The 14,264-nt window shown below is 53.2% G+C and overlaps 1 protein-coding gene across 3 annotated transcripts in view; it reads left to right on the top strand.

Annotated features, from left to right (window-relative positions):
* Positions 1–14,264, top strand: part of LTBP2 (latent transforming growth factor beta binding protein 2) — a 111,688-nt gene that overhangs the window by 6,324 nt on the left and 91,100 nt on the right. For all 3 annotated transcript variants that reach the window (XM_024231947.3, XM_024231946.3, XM_063715636.1), the window contains exon 2: positions 2,271–2,341. In XM_024231947.3, the coding sequence (XP_024087715.3) occupies positions 2,271–2,341 (71 nt within the window). The remainder of the gene's footprint in view (positions 1–2,270; positions 2,342–14,264) is intronic.

The raw sequence follows: 14,264 nt of genomic DNA, 5'->3' as shown, positions 1-14,264 counted from the left end.
CCGGGGCCTGCACCCAAAACTTTAATATTGGCCTGTAGGGATCCTCAGAGTCTCTCCTTGGGGACCTGAATCTCTCTCGAGTGCCCTACCAGCCCCAGCCTGGCCTCTCTGCCTGGCAGCCTTTGATTCTGGCCAATCCTCATGTGGCCCTACATCCCTTAGGGCCTACTCTGCGCAGGCAGAGCAAGGCTGGCCCCTGCCCTTCCACAGTCAGCTGCAAAGCCATCCTGAGGGCAGCTGGGGTGACGGCTGGCTCAGCGGGCCTCCTTGGGCTGGGCTCCATGCCATGACTTCCCAGCCAGGCAGGCTCCTGTGACCGTGCTGTCTGGGTTCCCACAGGCCCTAATTCTTAGAAAATTCCCAGGGCACAGAATCTGTTTCCTCTCAGAACCCTCCTAGCCCCACGAGAGGTCTTGTCACCACCACAAGGGGTGGTGACATACAAGTGGGTACGTAGTTTCCCCTTCCACTGGGGCGCACCCCCAGAAACTCTGGGTCTGACAAGCAGCCCTTTCCCCGACCCCCGCGACATGGGCCCTGATGCAGCCAGGAAGCTGCTAAAGGTGGTCGTCCAGAGAGGCTTTGAGGTGGCCCGAGTGGCACAACTCTTGGCTGGTGGGACATTCTGGGAGCTCCCTGGGAGGGAGGCAGTGCCCACAACTTTGGGCCAAAGGGCCAGGAATGGGCCTCCGCTTTTTCAAGCTGCAGGAATTTATTTTGAATTCTTCATAAGACTCCAAAAACCACATAAGCTTTGGGGTCCACTCAAATGTCAAACAAACTCCTAAGTGGGACCAGATGTCGCCATGCTGGCCACAGGGATCACAGGAGCGGCCGCCCTGCTCTGTCCTTCGCCTGTCCAGCCTCGGCACTTCTCCCTCCCCTCTTACCCTCCAGTTCCAGTGCCCGGTGATGATTTCTGATGATAAGGATGGAAGCCAGAGCCCGGCCCAGCCTGCCAAGGAGTCAGTCCCTAGAGATCTCCAGGAGAAGCCCTTCTAGCGAGACGCCCTGGTCTAGGCATGTGGGTCTTTAGCTGCAGAGTCAGGGCCGGGTGGAAACTGCTGGTGCTGCTGGAGTGCGCCAGACACCTGGAAGCAAAGTTTGGGGAGCTGAGTGCCCCAGCACTGTAGGTCAGCGTCTCATGGGGGTGGCCTCAGAGCCAACATCAAGGAGTAGCTGAAGGTCTGGGCGCAGTGGCTCACACCTATAATCCCAGCACTTTGGGAGGCCAAGGTGGGCGGATCACCTAAGGTCAGGAGTTTGAGACCACCCTGGCCAACATGGTGAAACCCCGTCTCTATTAAGAACATTTTTAAAATCAACCAAGCATGGTGGCAGGACCAAGGTTGCCATGAGCCAAGATCGCGACATTGCACTCCAGCCTGGGCCATATAGTGAGACTCAAAAAAAAAAAAAAAAGGAGTAGCCGAGGGAAGAACACTATTTCCCTATAGAGTAAGTCCTGTTTGCCTCTCAAATAAAAATTGTGCCTCCAAATAAAAATTGTGCAGAGGCAGCTTAACCCACATCCCCAGCCCCATCCTCCTACCAGCTTGCCATCTCATAAGCACCTCTTAACCAGGCATTCTAGAGCCCTGTTCCTTCAGTGCCTACCCAGGGCTCAGCCTTCCCACGCATCAGACTGCCGGGGACTGAGACTCCTCAGTGTGCATTCGTTGGCAGGTAACACCTCGTATGACCTTGAGACTGTTTTGTGTGTGTCTTCCAGCTTCCCTTGGATCATCAGCATTTGTAGGGCAAGGACCATGGTGTTTTGTTTTGTTTTGTTTTGTTTTGTTTTTTTGGTGAGAGGCAATGTAGAGTTGGAGCATGGCTTAGAGCTGGGCCAACCCAGGTTTGAATCAGGCTCTGGCACTTACCTGCTGTGTGGAATTGGCAAGTCACTGAACCTCTCTGAACTGGCTTGTTTATTAGCTTTAGGATCACTGTCATTGTTGCCCCAGTGGACTGCCTTCTTCACGTCAAATGTTAAATATTCTCACCTCATTTAACCATCATAACAACCCAATTAAGCAGCTATTGTTATCTCCATTGTACAGATGGAGAGAGTGAGGTTTCCCAGGGACGTGCAAAGAATGGCAGAGTCAGGATTCAAACTTAGATTTGCATATAGAATAAGGACAGCCTTCCCAGCCTCTCCGTGTTCCTCCAGGCCCTGCCTGTAGAAGGTGGGACTGTTGGAGGGGCTGTGAATAGTCCCCAGCTCTGAGCATCTTTGTGTTGACTCTGTTTTGGTGACCCCACAGGAGGAACGTCTGCGGGGGACAGTGCTGCCCAGGATGGACAACAGCAAACAGCACCAACCACTGTATCAAACGTGAGTGCCTCCACCAGTAGCAGACACTCTGCTGTATCAAACATGAAGTGCCATTCCCCACCCTACTCCCGGGGCAGGTCAAGCTTAGGGACGCCAGAACCTGGAGCAGAAGCATCTTTCCTAGTCTGCATCCTGAAGATGCAGCCCCTCTTTAAAATGGAGGCAATATCCAGTGGAAGGGAGGAGGTTAAAAAATGCCTCCAGCTGGGGCTGGGAGCGGTGGCTCATGCCTGTAATCCCAGTACTTTGGGAGGCAAAGGTGGGTGGATCACTTGAGGTCGAGAGTTGGAGACCAGCCTGGTCAAGATGGCAAAACCCTGTCTCTTCTAAAAATACAAAATTAGCCAGGCGTGGTGATGGGCGCCTGTAATCCCAGCTACTCGGGAGGCTGAGGCAGGAGAATCGCTTGAACCTAGGAGGCAGAGTTTGCCGTGAGCCAAGATCGCACCACTGCACTCCAGACTGGGCGACAGAGCGAGACTCCTTCTCAAAAAGAAAAAAAAATGCCTCCATCTGGACACAGCTTCTCAAATCAAATCACTGCTTGTATTTTCAAAGCTTCCTGCATTCCCTCCTGCTGTCCTACTGTGTTGGCCCCACTCACACTGCCGGCAGGGTCTCAGGAGCCTGCATGCACCTGTGTTTTGCAGAACATGCTTGGCCCAGAGCCTCTGCATCCCATATTTTCAAGGGCACCATTCATGTAGCATGTGATGATAATCCATCTCTGCCCTGGCCTCTGTTAGCCACTCTACCAGGATGGTCAGATGACACTGTGACCCGTGCCTGGAGCCGTCTCCCCTTGGACTGCTCTGATGCCTGGCAGGCTGGCTCGAAGGAGAGAAAAGCCATCTTATTTTGTGGAAACCAAGGAGTGAGTTGGGAAGAGCTAGAGCCTCCACACCTGAGCCTCTTCCACTGATGGTATCAGGAGCATTAACAACAACAAGAGCCAGTACCTTCATAGCACTCACTTTGTGCAGGGTGCACTTTAAACATCCTCTGTGGCGGGTGGATGAGGAACGTGAAGCACAATCAGGTAACTTGTCCAAGGTCCTGTAGTCAGGAAGTGCAGAGCTAGGATTTGAATCCAGACAACCTGACTCCAGGGTCCCTCTTCTTAATACCTGTACCCTACTGCCAGGTATCTTACCTTCATTTCTGGGCCTCACTTTCTGCGTCTGTGAACTGGAGGTGATGGTACTATTGCTGTCACTGCTACTGCTACTATTAGCTAACAACTGAGTATGTACTAGTGCCCCACACTGTGCTAAGCTCTTCACATGCATTATCTTAGTTCGACCTGTCAATCATCTTATGAAGTAGGTGTATGCTTATCATCGTGGCTTACAGATGAGGAAACTGAGGCTCGGGTTGCTTGGGAAACACGGCCAAGCTCCGCTGCTGCAAGTGCTGAGCTCGGGCTGGATCCGGGCAGACTGACTCCAGAACTCCAGGCTCCGATCTCCTGGGCTTCATTCACTCCTGACACCAGCGGGGGCTGGGCATTCCAGAGTGTGGAATCCCCACAGACCATAGCAGATATGGGAGTTTGAGGGAGCCCCTTGGATCTTTCTCCTTCCTCCCACCGGCCCCTCTTGGGTCCACATCAGCTCCCCAGGAACTCCACCTGTCTATCCTTCAGGTGACTGCCCCTGTCTCTGCCAGTCCCCAGCCTGGCTGCAAAGCCTCAGTCTCAACAGCTCCCTTCCTTCAAGGACCAGCCCCAGGCCCTTCTCGGTAGGAGGGCTTCACAGTTAATAGTCCAGGTGTGTGAAAAAACGTATGATGTTCCCAGCATGATGGATGCCTTCATCTGGGAACATCATACGTTGTTCTATGATAACGTATGATAACATGGTTGTCCTAACACCCCACTTGATGAGATGCGATGGGGTTGCTCCCATTCCCGCGAGGCTGGAGATGTGGGTTCACCAAGCTCTTGGCTTCTGCCTCAGGCCTCATGGCCCTGACCCTCTGCCTGTTTGAAGATGCAGCTCAGGCAGAATCTTGGGTCCCTCCTAGGACCTCCAAATAACAGAACCAGAGCCAAAAACTCAAAAACAAACAACGAAGCAGATCTGCTTGAACACCCTTTCCTTTTCAGGGAATGTGGATGCCTGAGGGCGCTCAGAGGTCAGGCCCTCAGTGGTCAGGGGCACCGGTGGGGGAGAAACACTTGTCCCTCATTATTTTTATTTATTTATTTAATTAATTAATTTATTTATTTTTTGTAGAGACAAGGTTTTACCATGTTGGCTAGGCTGGTCTCGAACTCCTGGCCTCAAGTCATCCTCCTACCTCACCCTGCCAAAGTGCTGGGCTTACAGGTGTGAGCCACCACGCCCAGCTCCTCATAATTTTAAAAAAGAAAGTGAGCCTCAGAGAGGTGGTGACTTGCTCAAGTCCACACAGCTTATTGGAAAAGAACCTGAGACTCAAAATCAGCTCTGAGCAACTCCTCTGGGTAGAGAAGCCAGGGATGTGGGCGGCCAGGTGGCTTTATGCTAAGTAGAAGCTCTGGGGCTGGGGCCTGGCACTGTTATTTTTTTAACAGCATCCCAGGTGATTCTAGGTGTGGTCAAAAATCACTGAGCAGAGTTGGGGGTCAGTCATAGGAAGATCTGCCTTGGGGGCCCTCCTCAAACTTGAATGTTCCCCCAACCCTCTGGGAATCATATCAAAGAGAAGATTCTGATTCAGCAGATCTGGGGTGGGCCGGATATTCTATGTTCTAACCAGCTCCCATGAACGCTGACGCTGCTGGCCCAGGGACCACACTTTGAGTAGCAGGGCCTTCCAGGACTCAGGAGGCCTGGGCAGGAGGGATTGGGACTTGGAAGTGGGGAAGAGGGTTGGTATGTTTGAGAGAGCTTAGCCTTTGCTGGGAGGCAGCATTGGCTGATGGAGAATGTTGCTGAGGTTTGAGCTGAAGCTGCAGTGGATGGCTTCATAGGGGGTGGGCTTTTCCCCAGCTGCCTGAGGGGTCTGGGCATAGGTCTCACTTGGGCCCTCCAGCCCTGGAGGTTCTCAGTTTCCTAACTTGCTAGTGATGTTCCAGTGTTATTCTCTGCCAAACTGGAGTTTCAACCCTAGAAACTCAAGGTTGAGTGAGTTTGCATACTGTTACAGTACCAGCGCATGTGTGTGGGGGCATCCTTGTGCCCCAGTGGGTGCTGCACCAGGATGCTGAAGTAGGATGCTGCCAGTACCTTCTCCCCTCGTATTTCTCTCCCTGGCCCTCTCACCCTGCTGCCCCCGGTCACCAACCCTGACCCAGGCATGCAGGCCAGCAGCTCTCCTGGAGGGGGTTGCCAGTGGGCAACAGCCTCTCCCACTTGAAGTTGGCTCGCCCGCTGTAGGGCTGTGTGTTCATTAACTGGTCCCTGTGCTGTTTGCTTGTTGCTATTTGGCTGCTAATAAGCCTAATGAGAACCACGCAGGCGGGCGGTGGGGTGTTGGCACTGGATGGCTTCACCCAGAGCTCCGCAGAAGGTGGGGCTCTTGGCTCCACACCCCGTCAGCTGGCTCTCCCCGACGCCTGTGGCTCCGCACCTCCCTCCCCACTCCCAACAGCTGCCCTCCTGGCTGGGGCAGAGACTGCCAATGTCGGGGAATGTTCATGATTCTGTCCTAGCAGTTTCACACATGAGGGGATGCCTTCCTGGGCTGGTGAGAGATGGGGGCCGACATCCCCCACTGCCAAGAGTAAAGTCTAGTGCCAGAACCACGGGGAGACTCAGTCTCTCCCGGATATCTGCGGGCCCAACCCACTGCCCATGCTCGGAGAGTGCTCACTCCTGCTCAGTTGCCCTCTCTTGCCTCTGGCAGAATCAATCCCAGGTCACTGTCACACACCAGTCCATCTCCCGGGCCTGCCCTCCTTCCACCCTGTTCTGCAGGTGCCCATTGCTGGAAGTCCAGCCCCTCCTTCCACCTTGCGGGGGGGCTAGAGCTGGGCCGCCGTCTCCTCCTCCAGTCTTGGCATCTGCCTTTCCTTCTGTAGCTTTGCCAGCTCTCTCTCGGGACTTATGTGTTTATGTATTTGTGGAGGCAGCTGACTGCGGCCTGCCGGGCCCTGCCCAGCAGAGGGGAAGAACTGGAGGGTGTGGAGTGACAGTGTCCTGTTTATAGTTGCAGCTTTTGGAAGACTGTCCATTCTTCCCAGACTGGCTCCCGCCCAACCCCACCCCAACTGGGGAAGGGGATTTGAATACTCCCTAGACTTCTCATTTTATCTCAGCCTGGATGCACAGGGGCTGGGGCTGCTTTGGGGAGGACAGAAGAGAATCCCTGCAGTTGTCGAGGAGGGGGCAGGCAAGTTACTCTCCCACTCCTGCCCCCAGCAGCAAGGCTCGAGATTAAGAACATGTACTTTGGATTCTGGCACCAAATCCCTGGAGACGTATTTGAGTCCCAGCTCTGTGTCCTGGGGCAAGTGACTGGCCCTTTTCTAGCCACAGGGCCTTGTCCATAAAATGGGCATAACAATCTATATAGAGTTGGTTTTGGGGATGAATGATATGAACGCGATAGCTCTTACTGTGCGCCAGGTACCATTCTAAGCACTTCATATTGTTAATTTTTAATCCTCACAACAGCCCTATAAGCTAGATTGGATTTTTATCCCCATTTACAAATGAGGTTGGCTTTCTGTCCGAGTCATGCCGCTGAGACTCATCAGAGCCCAGACATGAATCCAGGTAGCCTGGTTCCAGAGTGCAAGGGCTTAGCTCTGTGCTTTCTGATAAATGAGTAAATGTGTGTAGACAGCCTGGCGCAGGCTAAGTTTAGCTGGTATTTTAATGCTAGATCAGGAGACCGTGCTGGACTGCCTGGGTTTAAATGTCAGCTCTCAGCTCCACCACGTGGCTGAGGGGCTATGGGCAGGCTGCTTAAAGTCTTTGTGTCTCAGTTTCCTCTTCTGTAAACTGGGATCAGCATTGGGCCCTGTCTCCCAGAGTTGTAAGGAACAAACGAGGTCACTTAGGTCAGATGTCTAGTTCAAGGCCTGGCATGTGCGATGCACTCTATACATGTTTGGCCTTGATTTTGAGGGCAGGGACTGTGTCTCACCACCCTCTGCAGGCAGCACGCTGGGTACAAGGTAAAAGGTCCATAAGTGTATACTGAATAATACAGGGCCTATCCCAGCCCTGTGCTGAGAGAGCCCTTTCTGCTGCCCAAGTTCTATCAGCCCTTCCAGAAACTCGCCACGGTGTTCGGGGGATCCTGGGGATGGAGACGCTGGAGTGGGTCTGAGCATTTCTCTGCGTGTATCACGTGGGCAATGGAATGGCATTTCCCTAAGTCCCCATCTCAGTCCTACGAGAACCCTGGCTCTCCTGATCTGAGCTCCTCCTTGGCTTCCCTGAGGGAGCCTGTTTGCCCCATTCATGCCAACCACATCCCAAAGTGGAAGACTGTGGCAAGGTGGCTAAGAGCCCCAGCTTTGGAGTCAGACTCCCTGAGTTCAAACCCTTGCTCTATCACTTACTAGCATGGTGATCTTGGGCAAGTTGTTGATGGTTCTGCCTCAGTTTCTCCATATGTCAGATGGGGACGAGAGTAGTACCTAGTGTAGTTATAAGAATGAGATGTTTATGTGAGGTAATACATGTAAAGCGGTGAGTGCAGCACCTTGCTGTGGGAAATGCTTAACAAGCCTTAGGAAAAGGAGTAAGGGCAAGGGTAGGATTTTCATCTTCACTGACTGGTTAGCACCCACCAGGAGCCAGGAAAGTCTCATCTCCGGATGAACCATCCAGTGGGGACTCCGAAGTTGGCAGGGAGTGGTGGAGAGGAAGGTGGGAGGTGGTGGAAGGGAATAATTATATGACCTCAGTGGAACCCAGCTGATATGTAGGGTGCACTCTCATCAAGAGACCCTGTCCATTTCTTACTCCTGCATGGGGGTACCCTTCCTGGGGAGATCTTCCTGGGGAGCAGGTTACCCTGAGGCTCTTTGTCCAATGAGGTGATTAGGAGATGTCCTTGACTGGGAGCTTCCTGAAGCCAGGTGCTGTGTCCTGCTGACACCAGTGGAGTGCCTGGCCTTCTCTCCACACCTGTGTCCTTTGTACGTGCTTGGGACCTGTTTATCAAAGAGCTGAGTGGGGAATTGATGGCATGGGTGGCTGGAAGTTTCCTCCCTCCATCCCCAGCTGCCTCTTCTCAGTCTCCTTCGCTGGTTTCGCCCTCTCTACCTGACATCTTAATGTTGGGCTTCCCCAGGACTTTCCCCAGACCTTCCAAATCCCTCACCCCAAAGAGGGGGGCCATAGGAGCCAAGCGGAGCATGAACTGCCCCTGGGTATTGAGTGCCAGCAGGCACTGTGCCCAACAATTGACATGCAATATTAACAGTAATGCCTGGGGCTCACTCTGCCTGGATGTGCCAAATGCTGCCATCTTCCTTCAAACCCTCATGGTGTTCTCTGTCCTGGTCCCCTCTTGTGTCCCTGGCTGCTGCTTCTCCTCTGCTCACTACTAAACTGTGGGTTTCCCAGGACTTAGTCTGGGATCTTCTTCTTTTTTTGTCTTTGCATTGCTCCCGGAATGATCTGCTGCCTTCTCATGGATGTAAACATCGTCTCTGGGCCAATGACGCCCAGATTCACATGAATCCTCTGCCAGGCCTCTCGTCTGACCTTCAGTCTTTCGCATCTGCTGCCTGCTCAACATCTGCGCTTGATGCCTCCCAGACATCCTCATCCCAACTTGTCTAAAATGAACTCGTGACTTCCCTTCCTCTGAGCTAACTCCCCCGTGCAGGTCTTACTCACTCTGTTAACTGGCACCCTCATCGACCTGACTGCTCCAGCCAGCCACCCAGGGGCTACAGGGACACCTTCCTTTCACTCAGGCTTTGACATCAACCCATTACCAAGCCCTGTTTGTTTTACTTCCTCAGTCCCTCGTGGACCTGCCTGCTTCCCTGCTGCCTCTCTGGGCCAGGGCCCTGTCACGGCTCTCCTGGGTGACACCGCAGCCTGCTGCCCGCTCTCCCTGCCGGCCTCAACACATCCCACCTGAACCTTCCTGCGGCGGCATCTCCACACTCACCCAGCTCCCTGAGTGCAGCCTGGGCCGCTGGCCTCTAGGGCAGGTGCACACGCTGCTGCCTCTGTGTCTGCTCCCCGTCATCTCTCTGTGTGGCCGGCCCTTGTCATCTACCCAGTCTCTGTTTTGAGGTGTCTTCCTCAGAGGGGCTGCCCTGGCCACTCTTGCTTGAGTGGCCCCCACCGGCCTTGTTCTTCTGGATCTTGGGCCCTCGACTGTCTCCTCCATCCCTCACGTACCAAGTTCTGCTCCACTTCTTTGTTTTTTCTATTTTTATTTATTTATTTATTTATTTTTGAAACAGAGTCTGGCTCTGTCACCCAGGCTGGAGTGCAGTGGCGCAATCTCGGCTCACTGTAACCTCGGCCTCCTAGGTTCAAGCAGTTCTCCTCCCTCAGCCTCTCAAGTAGCTGGGATTACAGGTGTGTGCTACCACGCCTGACTAATTTTTGTATTTTTGTAGAGACGTTTCATCATCTTGGCCAGGCTGGTCTTGAACTCCTGACCTCAGGTGATCCGCCCGCCTCGGCCTCCCAAAGTGCTGGGATTACAGGCATGAGCCACCATGCCTATCCTGCTCCACTTCTTTGTTTACCTATTGAGTGACAGTCCCTCTGACTAAATTATAAGCCCCAAAAGGACAGTCTCTCTTGTTTGCCATCCTGGCAAATCGTGCATTTGAATACATTACTATTTTTTAGAGAAGAACACTGAGGCTCACAGAGGTGATGAAACTGGCCCCAGGTGAGGTCCCACAGTCAGAACTCAAACATGGGTCTCCGACTGCAGGGCCACACTGTCCTTCATGCCCCTGCCCTGGCCTCTCTGATTTGTCAGTGTTTGGGGTGGTGTTTTCATCCTTCCCAACCATCCTGGGCCTGGGTGCGGGGCTGGTGCTGTTGTGGGAGGGTGGCTGGCTCCACTCCAGCCTAGAACTGTCTCCCCTGGAAGCTGCTTCTCTGGAAGACTCATCCCCAGGGACCCCTCCCAGCCTGTCTCACCTCTGGGGCCCCTCTGGCACTGAGGCTTCCTCCCAGACAAGCCTTGGGACTGCGGGGATGGACAAGCAACTCTTCTCTGCTTTGGGGCAGCAGCTGGAGAGGAGCCTAGGCCTCTCAGCCCTGGCGGTGAGCCGGGCCCAGAGTCTTCCTCCTCTTGCCTGCTGGAGCCAGTGGGATTGGGGCTGCTCTCTGCCCCAGCCCCTGGCCCCGCGGCTCCCCGGCCCCCACCTGGCCCAGCGTTGCAGCGTTTGTTAATGCAATTAACAGGGCGGTCCATGCTGAAGGGCTGGGGGCCAAGGTCTGACTCACACCTCCCCTTCCTCCCCTCCAGCCGCCAAACGGTAGAGGCCCGCTTGGTCTGCCAGACAGCGTCTGCAGAGAGCAAGTGAGGGGCCAAGAACGGCATCTTTCTCTCATTAGGAGCTTTTATGCGAACACAACTGCTATTTTGGAGCTGGGCACTTGGCCGGCCCCGGAGCCCCAGTGCAGTTTCCAGCCGTCCTGAGCCGTGGCCCCGGCACAGCTGTGTGGGAGCTGGGTGAGCCCCTGAGGCCCTGACTTCTCCCACAGCCTGGGGGCTCGGGCCCTCAGTCAGGGCCTGGGAGACACAGCCCCTGGGCAGAGCGTGAGAGTGGAGAGAGCGATTCTGAGGTGGATTCCAAAGGTGGATTCCGAGGGTGCGTGTGAGCCAGACAGGGATTCCCTGGGCTAGAGGATCTCTGACATCTGGGTCCCTCTCCTTCCTGTGGAAACCAGAAGTCAAGGTTGTGGAGAAACAGCTCAGGGCCACAGGTGGACCCCCCAGTAAGCAGATTGCAGGGGCAAACTGAGGTCTCCAGGTGAGGGTCCCAAGTCGGATGCCTAGAGGGGACTGAGGTAAATACTGTGGATGAGGTGCAAACTGTCCTGTCTGCGAAGGCCTCTAGCTGTGAAAGGGGACAGGGCCCTGGCCTGAGGAGGGGATCGGGTGGCTCAGTGGATAGGGTCTTAGCATCCCACTGGCACAGATTTTAGGGAAAATGGAGGTTTAACCTGGGAAGCAGCTGAGCTTCAGGAATGGGGGGCTGGGCCCAGAGTCTGGAGTTGAAGTTCCTGCCCCAGACCAGAGCGGGTGGCACTGGAAGCCACCGAGGAAGGGAGAGGCTAGAGGGGCCCACCCTGAAGTTGGTGCCTCCTCTATCTAACGGGTCATAGATGGAGGGCGAAGGTGTCTCTGGGGCCCAGGAGAGAGAGCCGATGACAAACGCCTTGCGCGGGGGGTAGGGTGGCAGTGGGGAGGGGCCTGGCTATATTTGACACCTAGAAAGCAGTCCCCACCCAGCACCACAGCCCTTGGTTGTTCATCTCTGTAACCAGGGCCTGAACCCTGGAGACGTGTTTGAGTCCCAGCTCTGTGTCGTGGGGCAAGCGACTGGCCCTTTTCTAGCCACAGGGCCTCATCCATAAAATGGGCATAACAATCTATATAGAGTTGGTTTTGGGGATGAATGATATGAACTCGATAGCTCTTACTGTGCACCATGTACCATTCTAAGCACTTCATATTGTTAATTTTTAATCCTCACAACAACCCTATAAGCTAGATTGGATTTTTATCCTGAGGGCCTGAGTTGACATTGCCCTTTCCTGGGGAAAGGGTCATAGCAGAGAAGCTCAGAGTCCATCTTGCCTCTAGGGGAGTGGTTTGTTTTGTTGTTGTTTTAAGCTTTGCTGTGCTGGCCAGTGGAACTTCCTGTGATGATGGAAATGTTCTATATCTTGCTGTCCAGTGTGGTAGCTGTGAGCCACATGTGGTTATCGAGCACTTGAAATATGGCTTGTGAGACTGAAGGAACTGAATTTTAAATTTTATTTAATCTGAATCCATTTAAATTTAAATAACCACATACAGTTCGTGGCTGCAGTGTAAGACTCTCTTGAACAGCACAGCTTTAGAGAGTACAAAGCACACCCACGTCCAGGTGCTCTGCTGAGACTCACAACAGCTCTTTGAGGCGGGAATTATCAGCCCCATATTGTGGATGAGGCCACTGGCACACTAGTGGAGACATCTCAGTGAGACGACATGTGTCCAGGGTCATGCAGCTGAGATGTAGCAGAGCTGGGGTCAAACCAAACCAATCCTCCTGCCCCCCCACCCCATGTTCTTGCTACTACTCAGCAGCTAATGAGCAGGGGCTCTGAGCAGATGGTAGGAGCAGCCTACATGGGGTGGTCGCGGGGGGGTGCTGTTTCTAGAATCTCTCCCAGGCCTGCCCATTCTGAGTTTGGTCCCTTCCCAAAAGTAGGGGTTTTGTGTGGAAAATCTGAGCAAACCTCTGTTGACTATTCTGGGGTGGAGTGAAGGGAGAAGGGGCTCACCTAGGAACATGGGGGGATGGGGGATTAGGGGAACAATGCCTTTTATTTATTGCTTTTAAAGCAATTTCAGGAGTTTTCTTCCTCTTTTGGCGTCCTGCTGACTCCACAGAGCCAAACACCCAAAGCTGGGACTTTCCACCTCTCTAATGCTCAGTGAAGAGCGGGCCAGGGGTGTGTGGAAAAGAAAGGGTCCCGGAGGAGCCCAAATTATGAATGGCTAAAGACTGGCATTGGCAAGCGAGCATGAGGAGGCTTCGTCAGTGTAGTCTTCCGGTTGTCCGAGGGTACTGTCCCAGGGGCTGGGGGGTATTCCGTCTTCTGCAGATCAACTCCTGCAGGCTAAATGTGGACATCGCGGTATCATGCTTGATAAATGGACCAATAATCAAGTGGAGATTCATTAGAACCACATAACCCATACTAGGTGGATTTCTCAAGTATAAGGCCTGGTCTGTTGCCCAGGCTGGAGTGCACTGGCACCATCATGGCTCACTGCAGCCTCAAACTCCTGAGCCCAAGCGATCCCTCCCACCTCAGCCTCACAAGTAGCTAAGACTAGAGGTGTGCACCATCACACCCAGCTAATTTTTAAAGTTTTTTTGTAGAGATGGGGTCCCACTATGTTGCCCAGGCTGGGCAATCCCTGGACTGAGGCAGTCCTCCGGCCTCAGCCTCCTAAAGTGCTGGGATTACAGGCGTGAGCCACCGCACCTGCCTCTAGGATCTCTACTGTTGAGGAAAAATTGGAGGCATCAAACTCCAAGGGCAAAACATGAAGACTCACTGGCCCACCGTGGATGGAGGTTTTCTCTCTTAAAATTCCCACAGCACCGCATGGAACTGCCTCTCCTGGGACCTCAGCATTTCCTTCTTTGCTCTAAGCAATAGCCTCTGCCACTGGAGATTCTGAGATGGCCGATTTCCTTTTGAATATTTAAGTTTTGAAATCGTGCTCATTTGGCATAGGAATGTTTCACTTCAGTCTCCTTTAAACAAAAGGACACACGACCACGATTGCCCCTCCCTCCCAAAGGGTCACTGGACTTCATGCACCAGTAATGTTTCCAAAAATATCTTAAGTACCAACATACAGTGGCCAGCTTTTCATTTTTCCAAGTGAGGCCATCAGGAAAAAACAAAAAACTAATTACCACTTGTCATCACCTTTAATTAAAAAGAACACTTTAACTCCAAAAATGTAGAAACGACATTATCTCAAAAGACACTCTTTAGATGGGAAAAATATAGCCTATGAAAAAGAAACAACCCAGGAAAGTGTTTCTTTTCCTGACTTTATGGTAGACCAGTAGAAACTGTCAGAACAGTCCTGTTCATAGACAGGCACTGGAAGCCACCATCATGGACCATTTAGGGGTGACTTTTGGGGGAGTAGAGAGAGAGGAGAGGAGTCTACATACTCCAATCCCGTAATGCAAACACTCAGCTCAAAACACAATGCTTGATTTCCGTGAGGAAGCCGGGTAGTTCCAGGCATCTTG

The sequence above is a fragment of the Pongo abelii genome, chromosome 15 (genome assembly GCF_028885655.2).
Source record: "Pongo abelii isolate AG06213 chromosome 15, NHGRI_mPonAbe1-v2.0_pri, whole genome shotgun sequence".
NCBI lineage: Eukaryota > Metazoa > Chordata > Mammalia > Primates > Hominidae > Pongo > Pongo abelii.
The sequence above is the reverse complement of the archived record's forward strand: the minus strand, read 5'-3'. Positions and strand labels throughout refer to the sequence as shown.